The sequence below is a fragment of the Sparus aurata genome, chromosome 4, assembly GCF_900880675.1.
Source record: "Sparus aurata chromosome 4, fSpaAur1.1, whole genome shotgun sequence".
Taxonomy (NCBI): Eukaryota; Metazoa; Chordata; class Actinopteri; order Spariformes; family Sparidae; genus Sparus; species Sparus aurata.
In genome coordinates this window covers 9314210-9329190 of record NC_044190.1, presented here as the reverse complement: position 1 = coordinate 9329190, position 14981 = coordinate 9314210, and the positions used below count along the sequence as shown (strand labels likewise).

At 41.9% G+C, this 14981-nt stretch overlaps 1 protein-coding gene across 1 annotated transcript; it reads left to right on the top strand.

Moving 5' to 3' along the window:
- LOC115579786 (synaptotagmin-5) lies at positions 1-14618 on the top strand. Its single transcript, XM_030413453.1, has 5 exons — positions 1-350; positions 2194-3200; positions 8118-8289; positions 11624-11790; positions 11922-14618. Exons 1-5 carry the CDS (start codon positions 329-331, stop codon positions 12069-12071), a joined length of 1518 nt encoding a protein of 505 aa, XP_030269313.1. The 5' UTR covers positions 1-328; the 3' UTR covers positions 12072-14618.
- The last annotated feature ends 363 nt before the right edge of the window (positions 14619-14981 follow it).

Genomic DNA, 14981 nt, shown 5'->3' with positions numbered 1-14981 from the left:
GACACTCAGTATCTAACTGATTAACAGTCTCTGACAGGCCTGCTGGACAACAACACTTTATCTATTCAGTATACACATGCGTCTGGTTTTCTGTTAGTGTTTAGTCGTAACGTCACACATTATTGGTCTGATTAATTACTGTAACTGTAGGCTGAGGTGTTGTGGACCCTCTCTGCCTCCGACGCTCAGTCAGCGCAGTGAAACAGCAGCTCAGTCACCGGCTGAGGCTATTGGCTGCGAGGCTTCAGGTCCCTGCGCACTGGAGATGGTCCGCTGTCATAAACAGCGCTCACACTGACTGCACACACACATCTCTCCGTGCGGGAACATGTCGCAGTACACTCTGGGAGGTAGGAGGTCTTTCTTACTTCTACTGCTTCTGTTTAGTCCGCACTCTCTGTGTGGAGGCTTTGATTTCATGTGTATCCTGATACATGTCTCTGACAGAATTAATAAGAAATGCAAACATGAGACTGTGCTGCTGATCTCCACTGTGTCAGTGACCTAGAATGTGAAGAAGAGCTGGAGTTGAAGTGGGGGAAGTCAGCTGAATGAGAGGGGTCTCATGCACTCACTGGCAGGGTTACTCTAATTCTGTTTGTTTAAGATAACTTTGTATGAATAAGGACCAACAGCTTGTAGTCAAACACAATAGATTATTCTTGCCTAGAGGTTAGAGCAAACTTGCCTTACTGTAATGTGATGCTTTATTCCATCAATACGCTGCACTGTTGTTATTCCTATATGCACGAATAAGTGGAGTCAGTGCCAGCGGCCTCTGCACATTCACTGCAGTGCAAAAAATACAGACACGTGCATTAGATTTCTGCATTAAAATGCTGGATCGGCAAAGCTCAGGTTTCACCGATACCTCATTTGCTCTATGATCATGTCCACCGACCGGCCACTCTGACTCATATTCCGAAGCCACTTCATCAGCCTTTATTTTCTAACATCACTGCTGCGCTCAGCTGTTCAGTACTTTCATCTATTAATGGAGGCTGTGTGCTCCTGGACAGGCTCACCGGGGGATGAAATGGATCTGCACTGATGGAGAACATTTGCTTTGATAGTGATCTTATCTTAAGTATACATCTTGTGCACTGCGCTTTCCCTCCCTGACAAGCATCTTGTGATGAGAGAGTGGATGCGTGCCACTTAATGGGACTCACCGCTCAGATTATGTGATGACATTTGTGTTCGTCAGTGTTTATCACCTGAGTTCAAAGATGTGGTTCCTCCTTCATTTCAGGTTAATTTATGAATAAGAAATCACATCATTCCTTCCTCCAAAGGGATGAATTCTCTCTGTCATTCTCATGTCTGGTTGTTTACGTTACAATGGTCATACAGCTACCTAACCTTGTTCTTTTGTTGTTTTTTTACCACTATGCACCAGTGTGTCAGAGGCATGAGTCATCCCAATACACCCTCATTATCTGACATTTAATGGACATCAGGGTTCAGCTCTATCGGCCTCATTCTCCGTGACTCTGTCGGCTCGGTCATGATTTTAAAGAGCACGTTGTTTAAGCCCTCAGAACTGTATTTTTAAATTCTATTCTAGATTTCATGCTTTTCACATGTGTTAATTACAGCATGCAAAGCTTAATTTAACAGGGATCTTCATTAAAAAAAATGGCACGAGATCGCATGAGGGATGCAATAGTGCAGTATGTCAGCGTGTGGGATTTGTTAATCCAACATCTAATTGATTTAGTTTTGTGATCGTTGACAAGTTTATGATTTAACTGCTTAAAATCACAATGTTGACCATGATTGTGCAATCAGCAAAATCCTCGAATGATAATTACAGACATCACACAAACATCACATCGTACTCGTTATATAAATGCGGTGCTTCTGTCTTGTATCGAAGCAGCAACTGTGACAATACCATTTATACAATTAAGATTATAACCCTGAGACATTTCCTCTTTAATCTCATCAAGAGCTCAGAGTGCAGACACAACAAGATAATGTTCAGAGTCAGATGTCCTCAGATCTTTCAAAATGAATTTGGCTTTATTGACAGTCTCTCTTTCATTCTTTTCTTCTCTGACCGGTCACTCAAAAGCACAAAATTCTTGTCTGCCCTCTCCATTTTCTCTCTCTTTCTGTCTCCCAGTTGCTTTCTTTCTCCTAATCCCTCACAATATTAAACCATGACTGCTCTGTTATCTGTCTCCATAGTTCACCAGCAGATCCTGCTGGCTGTGGGTCTGGCAGTCTTCTGCTACTGTCTAGTTCTCGGTTGCATCCTTTGCTGTCGCAGAAGAAGAAAGAGCGTGTCATCGGAGGACAAGGAGGCAGTTTTCTTGTCTCCTCATCCAGCTCAGAGGGTGACTGTGACATTGACTCCATCTCCACGCACTCAGCCTGTCAAGCAGCAGTATGAGGAGCTGGATGGGGATGTGTTGGAGTTGCCTTCCTCTAAAAGCAGCTCTTCTCCCTCAGAGGATGACCTCACTGCTCTGCCCTTTGACCCCAGCCCAACCACAGCAGCTGAGCAGGTTCAGTCTCCGGGAACTTCTTTCCCGATGCGGCGCCTCAGCACCCCAGCTGTTCCCTGTTCACCCAACAAACGTGCAAGTCCCAGCAGAGCCTCTCTGCCCTCCCTCACTAAGCTGAGCCTGGTGTCCAAGTCTCGTCGGGCGATGGGTCGGCGCAGCACCGTGAGCGGAGAAAGTTTTCTTTACAGCGAGAGCAGTCACCTGACTGCTGCTGCTGCCAGGTCTCCCACCAAGCGAGGGGAGGCCTCCATGTCACAGTATGGCTCTAACACTCTCTCCATCCCCTCCAAGTCAGCCCCTCTCCTGCACTTCTCCCTTCTCTTCTCCTCTGCCTGTGGCACCCTGGTGGTCAACATCCTGGGGCTCTCGGGGACTAGTCGAAGGCGCAGCGGGGTGTTCGTCCGGGCCAGCCTTCCTCCCCTTTGCCCTTCCCCTCAGCAGATCGCCTCTCGACGCCGCAGCCTCAGCCCAGACCTCCACAGCCAGAGCTTTGTGCTGCAGGTGGGCTCTGTGGAGGAGCTGTGCACCTGCACCTTGAGACTGGCTGTCTACAGCAGGGACTTCTCAGGCCTGAGAGAGGCTGCCCTAGGGGTGGTGGAGCTTCCCTGTGAGCAGATGGATTGGGAGCCTGGCACCACCGCCACCTACACCAGGCAACTTAACCCAACTAAAAGCAAGCTAAAGAAGGTACACTATGATATGATGATTTCATTTATTTGATGTATGGCGTACAATCAAGCTTTCAAGGGCAAAGAGTGTTTATAGCGGCTATAAGAGAACACAAACAAGTGCATTGAAAACAGCAGTGAGAACACTTCAGAGTGAAGATTAGATTTGTTCTGACCCAAACTGAAGTAGAACCAGGCTGTCAGCACCTCGACCTGAGTCCAGAAATGCCTCGAGAACCAAGTTAAAGTGTGTAAAAGGGATGATGAGCATTTGTTGATGAGTTGGGACTTGAAAAGGAGTAGTCCAGGATTTCAGGAAATACACTTGTTTGCTTTCGTAGTAAGAGTAAGATGAGAAGATAAACACAACTCTCATGTAGGTAGATATGAAGACACTGCAGCGGCTGGTTAGCTTAGCTTATCTTAGCTTAGCTTAGTTTAGCAGAAACACTGGTAACAGGAGGAAATGGCTCTCCTTGCTCTGTCCACTGTGACAATATCTGCAAGCTCGCCAGGGCTCCAGACTAACTATTTAGTTAAGGTGAACCCAATAACAGATTTTAATTTTATTTCTTAACACGTTATTTCGTAACACATGTGAATAGTGGTTAAAAGCTAAGTATATTTGGGTGCATGTGCAACCAAAATAGTCACACCCTGGAGCCCTGTTATGTTTTGTATGTTTGATCTCTACAAACACACAATGTTTCGCTGAAACAGACCAAGGCCAACCTAGCGCAGTCCCCCTGCCTCCGGTCTTTATGCTAAGCTAAGCACAGTCGCAGGTGGCTGTAACTTCATATTGAACAGACAAGCAAGAGAATTGTATGAATCTTTCTTTTTATGTCAAACTGCCACCTGAATTTGCCACCTGTCGAATTCACTCTCAAACAGGGGGAAGCATATCACCAGAGTGACCACAGACTGCTGCTGATTGTAGCCGTCGTTAGATACTTAGCTCAAAAATCTGTCCATCTAGTGGTCAGACTGGGAGCTCCAGGGAATGTTGCACTGCAGTGGGCTGCTGCTAGGTTGTTAGCGTGCTAACTTAAGTAGATATCCGTCCGAGACGATGCGTAGACATCTTTCACATAACGTCAACACTGTTATATCTTCACAGGCTGTTAATAATTTTCATGATGATTTTTGATTCTTTTCAAGCTGAAATGGTTACATATTGTCCCTTTAAAGCAGGATGTGGTCTTGTGGGTTGTGTGTGTCTGTGTGCATGTGTGTGTACATGTGTTTGTAGGATAAATAACCCCTTTTTGGTCAATGTCTGTATGCACTTTTAAACTGATCTCTCTGATCTTAAGTGAATATATGATTTCAAAGATCTTTTTAACCAAGTCTGCATTTTCAGTTGATTTAACGAATAGGCGCACTACGTACGCAGACCCACAGTATAAATAGTACATATCATGTTTTATCCATGAAGGAATGTAGCGTCTAATCAGTTCTCCCATTAGCCAGTTTTCCACTGTTGTTAGTCATGGTGACATTGTTGTTAGCGACTGCTGAGCAAACATGCAGAGTGCATAAAATTGGCAGCACGCCCACACCGTGCCCTCTGCGGCTCTGTTGAAACCCTGCCAGAGGGCATTAATAACAGGCTATTGAAGGAAGGGGGTCCTGATGTTTCACCAGACATTACTCACTCAGTCAATCACAGCGTGCATGCTGGTTGGGCTAGCATCACTTCATCCCACGTGAAATTCAGGCAGGTGTTCCTACCTTGGCCCCTCCTTTCATGTCCATATATGGCTCATCCTTACCAACACACACGCAATTACTCTCTCAATGACATCAGCTGGCTTATGTCAATGTGTGTGGCTGTGCTGTTGTGGAGCAGGAGGTTGCTGTGAAAGACCGGGGCTGCTCAGCAATCTGGATAATTCTTTAAAGAGTGGGTGTGTAAACGGAGGCTGTGCCGTAGTGACTCCATCTTTCCTGTAGGCAACTCCTGGATTTATAGCCCAACAGCAGAGTTTGAAATCAGCGTAATGGGACCAGCCGGAGTATTGATGATTATTCATCTTTATCACTTTGCTTGTTCTGACGTTTCATGGGAGCAGGGGGCATGACGTGGCAGACGCAGATCACGACAGGGCTGCTTCTGACAGTGCAGATGATCAGGTTTATGATGTCAGTTTTCTGAGCGTGCAGGCTCTATTTTGTATTTTATTATATGTTTTTCTCACAGTCATACCTTCATTCTTGGCAAATGGCTAATAAACTCAGCCTCCTATTGTCAGCCACTGAGGATACAAATTACATTTGGAAAGATGAGTGTAAAATTCACATATACTGCTGATGTCAGTTGCAATAAGTGATATTTTGCGGCATCAAGGTTTAAAAACAGAGCATCATGTCGTACCTTTTTGTCCCTGAGCTGTAATTGAGATAATGTTCTGGGTCTTGTTGACCTGCCATGTGTTTTTGTGCTGAGTTTTTGTGTCAAATTGGCTTATTTGAGCGTCTGGGCTGAAAGCAGATGCCTATTGGTCTGTAAAAAAACAGTCCACCACCAGAAAGTCTGAAAACCTGATATACCATTGGATTATCAAGCTCTAATATGTGGCTAACGTGGTGTTTATATGTATCCAACTGGCAGAAAGTAACATGAGCCTGCCATTAATTGTTATTTCAGCTATTCTCCTGAAAAGATATCTTGGTTTAGCAGTGGGATGTTTGTTATGATCAAATGCTGAATGGATTATATTTTGCGGCAACGTAATGAGGAAATGTTTTTTTTTTAAATATCCGGCAAATGTTCACTGTTAATTTTTTTGTTTGTTTCCCGCCAAGATATCCAATATAGCATCATAACTGCTGTTCTGTGGTAATGCAAAGGCACTGACAGCACTTGGTTAACGTGCACAAAAAACACAATCTTGTTCTTCTGTTAATCAACACTTTAACCAAAACCACAAGCTTTGTAATCTGTAATCAAAGTGCTTTTTACTAACCATAGATTGAGCTCTAAATGTGATTGATGTCCCCTGGTATCTGGAGTTTTGTTCACCCACCACCCGCACTGACTGCCTCCCTGTGCCTCCACTGCAATAAACAACTATTGTCACTACAAAGTTATTGGGAAACCAAGAGATTTATACATATAATACTGGAACAATATTAGAAGTACAAAGACAGTTAATGGCAAGTCTTCTAAGGAGTTGTTGGAAACAAAATGTTAATCTGGTCCAAAGTAAGGCTGAATAAGAGATATCTTTCTATGCCAAGCTACTAAAGAGTCACCGAGACTGTTAAACAATGGTTAGACCACAGGGGAAGTTTTTCTTATATTACGTTTTTGCCTGTCTGCTTTGGCCTCCATGCTTTGGAGATCACTGAATGACTCATATGATCAGTCCGTTAGGGGCTCTTATGTAACCTAAGATATCTAGAGGGAACAGAGTTACCAAATAATAACGTATTTCTGCGGTCTACAGAAAACAACATAAAACCAATGTTGTATAAGTATTTCATTTGTGATTTTTTAAAACATTAAAATAGTTACTGTGGGTCTTTTTTGAAAAACAAAGATACATTTTGAAAATGGAACACAACTACCTAATTTCTTCAATTACAAAATCAAAACACCATTTTTTGTGGCTTAGTTTTTTGAGTAGTTAATGATGATGAGAATTAAAATATTAGGAGTCCATTATATTCCCCCTGAGTTGTAATACCTCTATTGCTGTATCACAATTCAGGGCCGCCCCTCTCGAATGATTCTGGTGTAGACTATGCAGTAACAGTAGTCTAACATTTACATTAGTTACATTACATTTTAGTTTTTGTTTTATTGTTTGCACTTTAATAAAACATTACAAACAAAGAGTATATCACATAAAGGAAAAAAATATATATATACAATAGATAATATATGATAAACTACAATTAATCAGTGCTGGAGAGGTTTGAAACCCTGGGAGGGCTTATTGAGAACCTCACCATTAAAATAACCAAAGACAACATTAAGACAACAGTCTCTGTTTCTGAGGCCAAAACAATGTTGAAACTGTTCCAGTTTTACAATCAGGAAGCCAGTATCAGCTGGAAACTCAAGTTTGAAAAACATTTCTTGATAAACAAATCTCTTGCTATATCTCCAAGGTTAGTTCGGCACAGTGTGTGTGCAGAATAACGCCTCTCCGTTTTAAAGGCAGTGTACGTGTGAGTGACGACGCGCTGGTGACAGACAGAGGCAGTGAACCGAAACTCACTTGTTGAAAGAAAATCGCCTTCGCGCTCTGCTGCCAGGGCTTAGCGAGCCGCCGGCGGGGTAAAATCAGCCATTTGACAGCAGACTGTGACTCACAGCATCTCAAACAATACAACTTAATTACATCTGACATGTAATCAGATGTAAAATAGCATCATACTCTCACTTTAGAAAGTGCTTTTAACCAAAGTGCCTTAATACATGAACGTTAAGTATTATTGTAGAATGAATGGTCAAATTTGCTTGACCCTGACAGATAAAGATAACCATTATTACCGATTAGCTTTAAGTGATTTGAAATGTGATTCAGATTCAGCACGCTGAGCTCTTCAGGCAGGTCAATCCAAGAAGCCTCATGAATAAAACTGATAATACTTCGATATTGCCCTCAGATGAAGAAAACAAGATTCACTATGAAACTCTTACCTGTTCCTGTGATTCGCAGCCAATCGCTCTGAGGGGGAACCGAGAAATTGATTCTGACAGTACCATTGCCTCGGTCGACTCATCCACGAGCACGGGTGTTAACTGCTTTACAGCTAGAATCTGCTTTATTCTCTTGGTTTCTCTCCTTGGTTTCATTTCATTCCCAGCCTCCCAAAGGATGAAGGGAACATCTGCCGGGTGAAAGAAGACATTTTTCCCTCTCTTGCTAAATCTCTCACATTTATCTTTCTCTCTCTGTTTCCCCCTCCATCCTACCCTCAGAGTGTGAGTTCGCAGGAAGCGTTGGGTCACAGGAAAAGCTCAGTGTGTGTGCCGCGGGCTTTGGGCCAGCTGTTCATCCTGCTGCAGTATCAGACGCTGGCACAGCGCATCAAGGTGATGGTCCGAAAGGCTGAGAATCTGGCCAAGCTCACACGGATCCCAGGAGCTCCAGGTAAAGGCAGAAAAATCCTCACAAGTTGTTGCCTTGATGACTTAATGACACATATTTTGTTTGGTGGTGTCTTTGAACATAAGATAAAATAACCCATGTTATACAACTGTATTTATGGTCTGGTCAAGTTTTTGGAAACTACAACTGCTGTGATAAGATTAAGGAAACGAAACAATGTCATGCTACCTCTGCATTTGCTCAGCAGGTAGTTTATTGACTGGAAAACATCAAAATAGGTTGTTAAGCATAAGGTTGTTTAAGCATTTAGACATGTGGTAATTCATTCTTTATCACAGTTTTCTTTGATATCCAATCGATTCATTGGACACGTGGAAGCAACATAAACAAACTAAAACAAAATGCTGACATGTCATCACCTACAAAGATGAAATGATTCATGTGTTGCCTGTTAACACATCCAGCAATCAACTCCATGAATGTTTTTAATCCAATATTTGCTCTGCATTCAGCTCTTTTATGCCCCCAACCAGTTCATAAGAGTGGTGCAGGGACATAAAGTTAACATGGCCGCGGTTCCCTCGTCAAAAAGACTTATTATTGTGATTATTATGATCATTGCAATAGCAATTAAGCTCTGTGGCAAAGACACACAGAAGACACAGCAAGATAATCCTCCGACAACACACCACAACAAAAAAGCTAATGTTAGGTTATAATAAAACTAAATCATTGCATGACCTCTCCAACACTAAATATCTTACTCCACTATACTATACAAACTTTAACATAAACTGATCAGTCTATAAATTGTAAAGTTAGAGTTAAACCAGTTTGCATCTAAAACTGAGTAGATGGGTCTCCGTGTTTGGATTAGAGAGTTTAATGTCCCTGTACACCCCTGTAGTCTCATTTAGCTGCTTGTTAGCAGCTGCCTCTTATTTTACTGATGTATTTTATGTGCTAGAACAAAACTTATAAATATTAAGCTTGATTTAGGAGGGAAACGGATTTGCTAAAATGCTAATTTATTTCCAGGCTTTCTGCTGCACCCTCTATCTGGTGCTGTAGCTGCTAAATGCTAACGGCTAGTTGCTAATTCATCTACCAAATGTTTGATCCTGAGCAGATGGCGTACAGTCAGTTTAGAGTTCATGTGTTGCTGCTGTTGCTGCTGCTGGAAACAAGGTTTCTGATACCAACAAAGTGAAGTTAAAAGCTGAAACAATAAGCTGAAGGATGTGAAAACATTGTAGAGTCGAGGGGAACTGCAGAGTAAATTCTTTGTGGGTTTGTCACTACAAGCATCAACACTCGTATACAAGTGGATATATGATCCATTGTCAATATTAAAATACTGGTTTAAGCCACATTTCTTTAGAAGTCAAATTCTTCTAAAAAAAACTCCTTGAAATCTTTAACTTTATTATTATAAGTACATTAACATTTGCATACAGCAAATGTCCAAGTTCTGGTCTCTCGTCTATAAATGAATATGAAACATGGTAATCCAGGAATGACTGCTTTGATTCCTGGACCATGACACAAACAAAGAAAGACAGATATTCAACTCACTAATGTGCCTAACCAGCATGATCAGAAGAGAGTGCTCCAACATCCACGGACCTCCACAAGTGGATGGATATTCTTCTGGACTTTGTAATTATTGTCAATACACTCACACTGCAAGCTAAAAAATACTAAACACACTGCTGACGTGTAAACTAGGGCTGCACAAAAAATCGTTAAAAAATCGCGATCTTGATTCACACATACACGTGATCTCATATCTACACACAGCGATTCTGAAGCATTTTATATCTCGAGCCGAATCACAAACAAATGCTCCTATTTTCCTCCCGGACTTTTTGAAGCGCCCCCAAACGCATCACTGCCGCTGCCTCCTCCCTCAACCTGTGGTAAATCTTTACAACACGGGATTCAGTGGAGGAAGCCCGCCTACAGTTGAGTGAGTGAGAAGCCGTTTTTAGAAGGGGTAGCAAGCCGCCAATCTGCCCGTCCTTTTGACGGCTAGGTCCGCGGTTTTAGACAGAGGGCGGCAAATTGGGGGTCTGTTTTGGTCCGCCGATTTGCTGCCTCGGACGGTACACTTATTTCCGCCTCGCCTGCTAGTTTGTTGTTGTAGCGACAAGCTAGGAATGGTCGCTACTTTCAAATTAAAAGCCCCCCGCTAAGAACCCAGTTCTAAACTCCAATGGGGTGCAATGCAAAGCTCTTATTTTGAAGACAAATTCGTTGTCAACTGTTCACTGCCCAACTTCGGGCTTCACCTCACGTCACATGTTTACGCCTACCTCTTAGGCGGCTTTTGGAAAAGGAGGAATATTACACCTGCGTTTTAGAAAGCCGATCACAGCAGCTATCACATATCACCTAGCCAAGGATACGGCCCCAATAAACACTGTACAACATGAGGGATTAGAGGATGCCCTCTCATCTTGGAGACATTTTTTTCTTTTTTACTTTTGTAAAAATCATTTCTCATCCAATGATGGAACTAACAAAACAAAAAAAACATTGCTTTGGCAGAGGCATAGTAGCATGCCTCTGCCATACTTCAATGTTTTTTTTTGTTTTGTTCAAGTTCATCAGTGCAATAAACATTTTGTGAAAAAAATCGTGCCAGAGAATCGTGATCTCAATTCTAAGCAAAAAAATCGTGATTCACATTTTTTCCAGAATCGTGCAGCCCTAGTGTAAACTACTCATCATGTTTTATAGCCCGTCTGTATTCTGCTCTATTGCCTCAGTTACAGTCGGACAGACCGCATCCCTGATTGGCTTGTAGTGTAATCAGATCAGGAGCTGATCAGCCCGGTGTCATTTCCCCTGCTGTCTGAATCATATCTCACTACATCTGATTTAAAGCTCTGCTTTGATGATGCTGCTGAGGAGAGAAGGAGGCAGCAGATTCTGTCGGGGGAAAAACAACTTTAATATTGTGGTTGTCTACACCTTTTTGTGAGTTTCAGGATCAAATCATTCCTGGAATCTGTCAGAATACATGCCCTTTGCAGACGCACGATTCTTGTCTGACAGTGACACATTGCTTTTTAATTTTAGTAAATCCAGTTAGCATGCTTGAATGGATTTACTGGGGAAATCACATTTTGCAAGTGATGATGCAGATTTGGGACAGTGACAGCAGAGATGTGTTCAGTGAGGGTTATAAACATGTAGAAAGATTTGGAACAATACATTAACACTAAAACCTTCCTTAATGTCAATGATTTAACTTGTACCTTTTTATTTGTTTACCATTAATGTCTAAAAATTTGGTAAATATATGTATAAAAAAAACATCTGACATTGATAAAAGAAAATCAAGACTGTGGATGTCACTTTTTCCCCACAGACCACTACGTCGTCATCAACCTGCGTCAGGACGGGAAAATAATCGGTACCAAGGAGACCAAAGGGACCAGCGGACAGAACCCCGTCTGGAACGCTCCATTCCTGTTTGACCTGCCCTCTGGTGACATCACTCAGCTGCCATTGGTCCTTGAGTTCATCGTCATGCAGGTAGGAAACTCTGCCTTATTTTGTCCCTTAAGTAAATGACATTTTAAACAGTGGCATGCAGTTTTATGTTAAAATGCTTAAGTATTGGTGGCTTAATTTCATATAATTGCCTTTTCTATATGTATGGACAGGGCCGGCTCTACACTAAGAGCAGTATTCTGGGTCGTGTATTGATTGGCAACGATGTCTCCGAGGCGGGACAGGGACACTGGAAGGAAATGTGCAGTCGGGGACAAACAGAGACGGCTCGCTGGCACACGATCCAATCGGATGTGCCGTAGGACTGATTGAGTTGTTGCTGCTGTCCCTCTGACGTCCAGTGAGTGAAAACGAGAGGTAGAGTTGGGTGGGAATCCCATGCGATTGAACACATGCAGTGTTTATGGTATTCATTTGATAGTGTTCCAGGTCATTTCTCAGATAATGTTCATGAGTTAAATAAACAGCAATGCAGTGTTAGGGAGAGAAAAATACAAGCCAAATAAAAGAGTTTCCACTATCGACAGAGCTTTGGTGGCAGAAGCACTGCTCACTGTTTGGAGGATGTGCGGCAGCTTTCTCCAAATCAATAGTATTCAGCATCCCAACATTGCCTTTGTGATTACTTCCACTGTGACCTCTTTAAAAAATGTAGTCTGTATAACTGTATCATTCTGATTCTGTGCTGAAGTAGTGGTACTGTTTGTATTATGCCCAGACACTACAGATGTTCATGTGGACTAGAACTTGAAGGATGTCCAAAAATGTGCAGAGCTGCTGAGCGTATATGTTGCTGCTCGTAATTAACTGTGGTGTATTATACTGTGCCAGTATTTGTCCTCATACTGTAAACACCTCTCCCACTAATACTGTATGTATGAGGCCAGTACAGTGGCCTCGCGTTGTGTGGCATGCCTGATGAGTTATTGTATTATTTTGGGTTTGTTTGTTTTGTTCTCTTTTCATTGAGGGGAAGCTTCAGTAAACATGTGGGGACTTGATGGGTCACAGACAGATAATGCTCAGTCATCTGCATTTGGCCTGCTAATGTGCAATGAATGCAAAATAAAAGATTTTTACAAGAGTTATACAACTGATATCTACAGCAAGAACTCAAGGATAAGGAACATGGTTACATCATGTCTGCTGTGCACATGAAGTCCAGTGATCAGGACCGAGATCAGCATAACCGAATAACAGAGGACTAAATATAGTGAAGTACTAAACTGCACACTGCGGCTCCCTCGCTATGGGCTTTTATAACTGAACACACTCTGCAGCAATTTTCAGTCAAGAGAAGCCAAAATTAAAAATGTCATTAAATGTGATTGCGTGATGACTTTAGAAAACAGCTGGACTGTCTCAGTGTTGACAGACAGTTTGCTTTGCAGTCGGTGGAACGCTGTGGAATAGAAAATGGGATCTATATTTGAGACAGAGCATAAAAGGTTAATGGATAAAATCATCCACCCTACGGACTGTCGATCGATGCCAGATTCAACACACAGATACACCTTTTGCCACGTTTCTTATAATTTAAACTGGAGTTGGATAATTAAGCTAGACAACTAAACAACAAAACTGTTGTAACTCAGTTGGAAAATAAATATCACCGCTCTTCACTTCTTTTTGGCCATTAGGCACAAAATAGGATTTTCCCTTCTCTGATTATGCTGAAATATGATCTGCTCTCTTATATCTGCATTAAAAACAAGGGTGTAATGATCAACACTACAGTGTCTGGTAGGGGTGTAAAAATTCACCGATACGAATTGGTAATCGTTTTTAACGTTAAAGATGCAACTACATCGATACGCGGACCCCTGTATTGATTTAAATTTACCATTAACCGCCCGATTATAAAGTTACGTATCGGTTGACGGATGCTTTGCTGCTAATTCAGCAGAATGTCTCTCAACTCTCGTAAAAGGTTAAAGGTCAACGCAAGTTTCTCGCGTGAGTAACGTTAGCGTATCCGAGGGAAAAACCACAACCACAACAACAACAACATGTCCGACAACTCCAACACTGTTTACAATGCACCAGCTACCAGCTAATCTGAAATCTAAAGTTTGGAAGAGATTTGGATTTTAAAAGATGGAGGGACATTTGCACAAAATTCTGGCCATATGTAAGGTCTGTAGAACAGCTATTAAGTACAGCGGTAGCACGACACATCTGAAAACTCACCTGGTGAGACAGCATGGAGAAAACTACGCGGGCGACGAGAAGTCTGTGGATGCTAACGTTAGTAACATTACAGCTAGCACAAGCAAGAACACGCAAGACAACGACATGGAATTGCTTATTTTAATTCATAAAGGAAAATGAATGTCTACATTAATTAAATGTTAAGAACTGTATCAGATCGTATCGTATCGAATCGCTTCGAATCGCACCAAATCGTTCCGTATTTAAAGCGTATCGTCCCTGAATCGTATCGTAGCCCATGTATCTAGATGTGTATCGAATCGTCTTATGAGGGAGAGATGCACACCCCTAGTGTCCGCCCTAAACATGTCCCAAAGACATCTTGTTGATATTTCTTCATCCCACTTTCATTTCAACACCCAAAAATGTGACCTGCTCCGACAGAGTCAGAGTTTCTTAACATTTATTCATCAGCCTTCACATATAAAACAATGGCAGTATATTTAATGTGTTTTTAACACTGACGTAATTTGTTTTAGGTTTTGGAGGAAGGAATTGCTGTGTTGTGTTTGTGTTGATAGTATATTGTCCATGACTGCTGGTGGCATGTACTGTATTGTCTCAACTGTATATGAATGTCTCCCTTTCAAAAGGGAACAGTTTGAAATAATTTGAAATAAATTGACATATTATATGAAGATTTCTTTTAGTTATTATTATACAGTAGTTATTTTGTTGAGTTTTGGTGATTCCCCAGATTGTATTTATGAACTACACCATTGCTTTTTTCAATGAAGACCGATTGAAGGAAAAGCAAAGGTGTAAATAATAAATTAATGATGGTTGAATTCAATTCAACCATCAAAAACTGCTGGGGTCCAAGTACACAGGCTCACTGTAATAGAGAAAATGGTTAGTGTACACAATGAACTGTCTTTGGCATGTACAGGAATGGACAATGTGAATAGGAATGAGCTTGAAGAGAGTGAGTGGTTGACTCCATTGTGTTCATTTTAAACATAACGACAACCAATGCGGCTGAGGCCGGTGTTGGTGGCAAG

Coding starts and splice junctions, on each gene's coding strand:
- LOC115579786 (XM_030413453.1), top strand. CDS start 329: ATGTCGCAGTACACTCTGGGAG. Junction 351..2,193: donor GTCGCAGTACACTCTGGGAG/GTAGGAGGTCTT, acceptor CTGTCTCCATAG/TTCACCAGCAGATCCTGCTG. Junction 8,290..11,623: donor ACGGATCCCAGGAGCTCCAG/GTAAAGGCAGAA, acceptor TTTTCCCCACAG/ACCACTACGTCGTCATCAAC.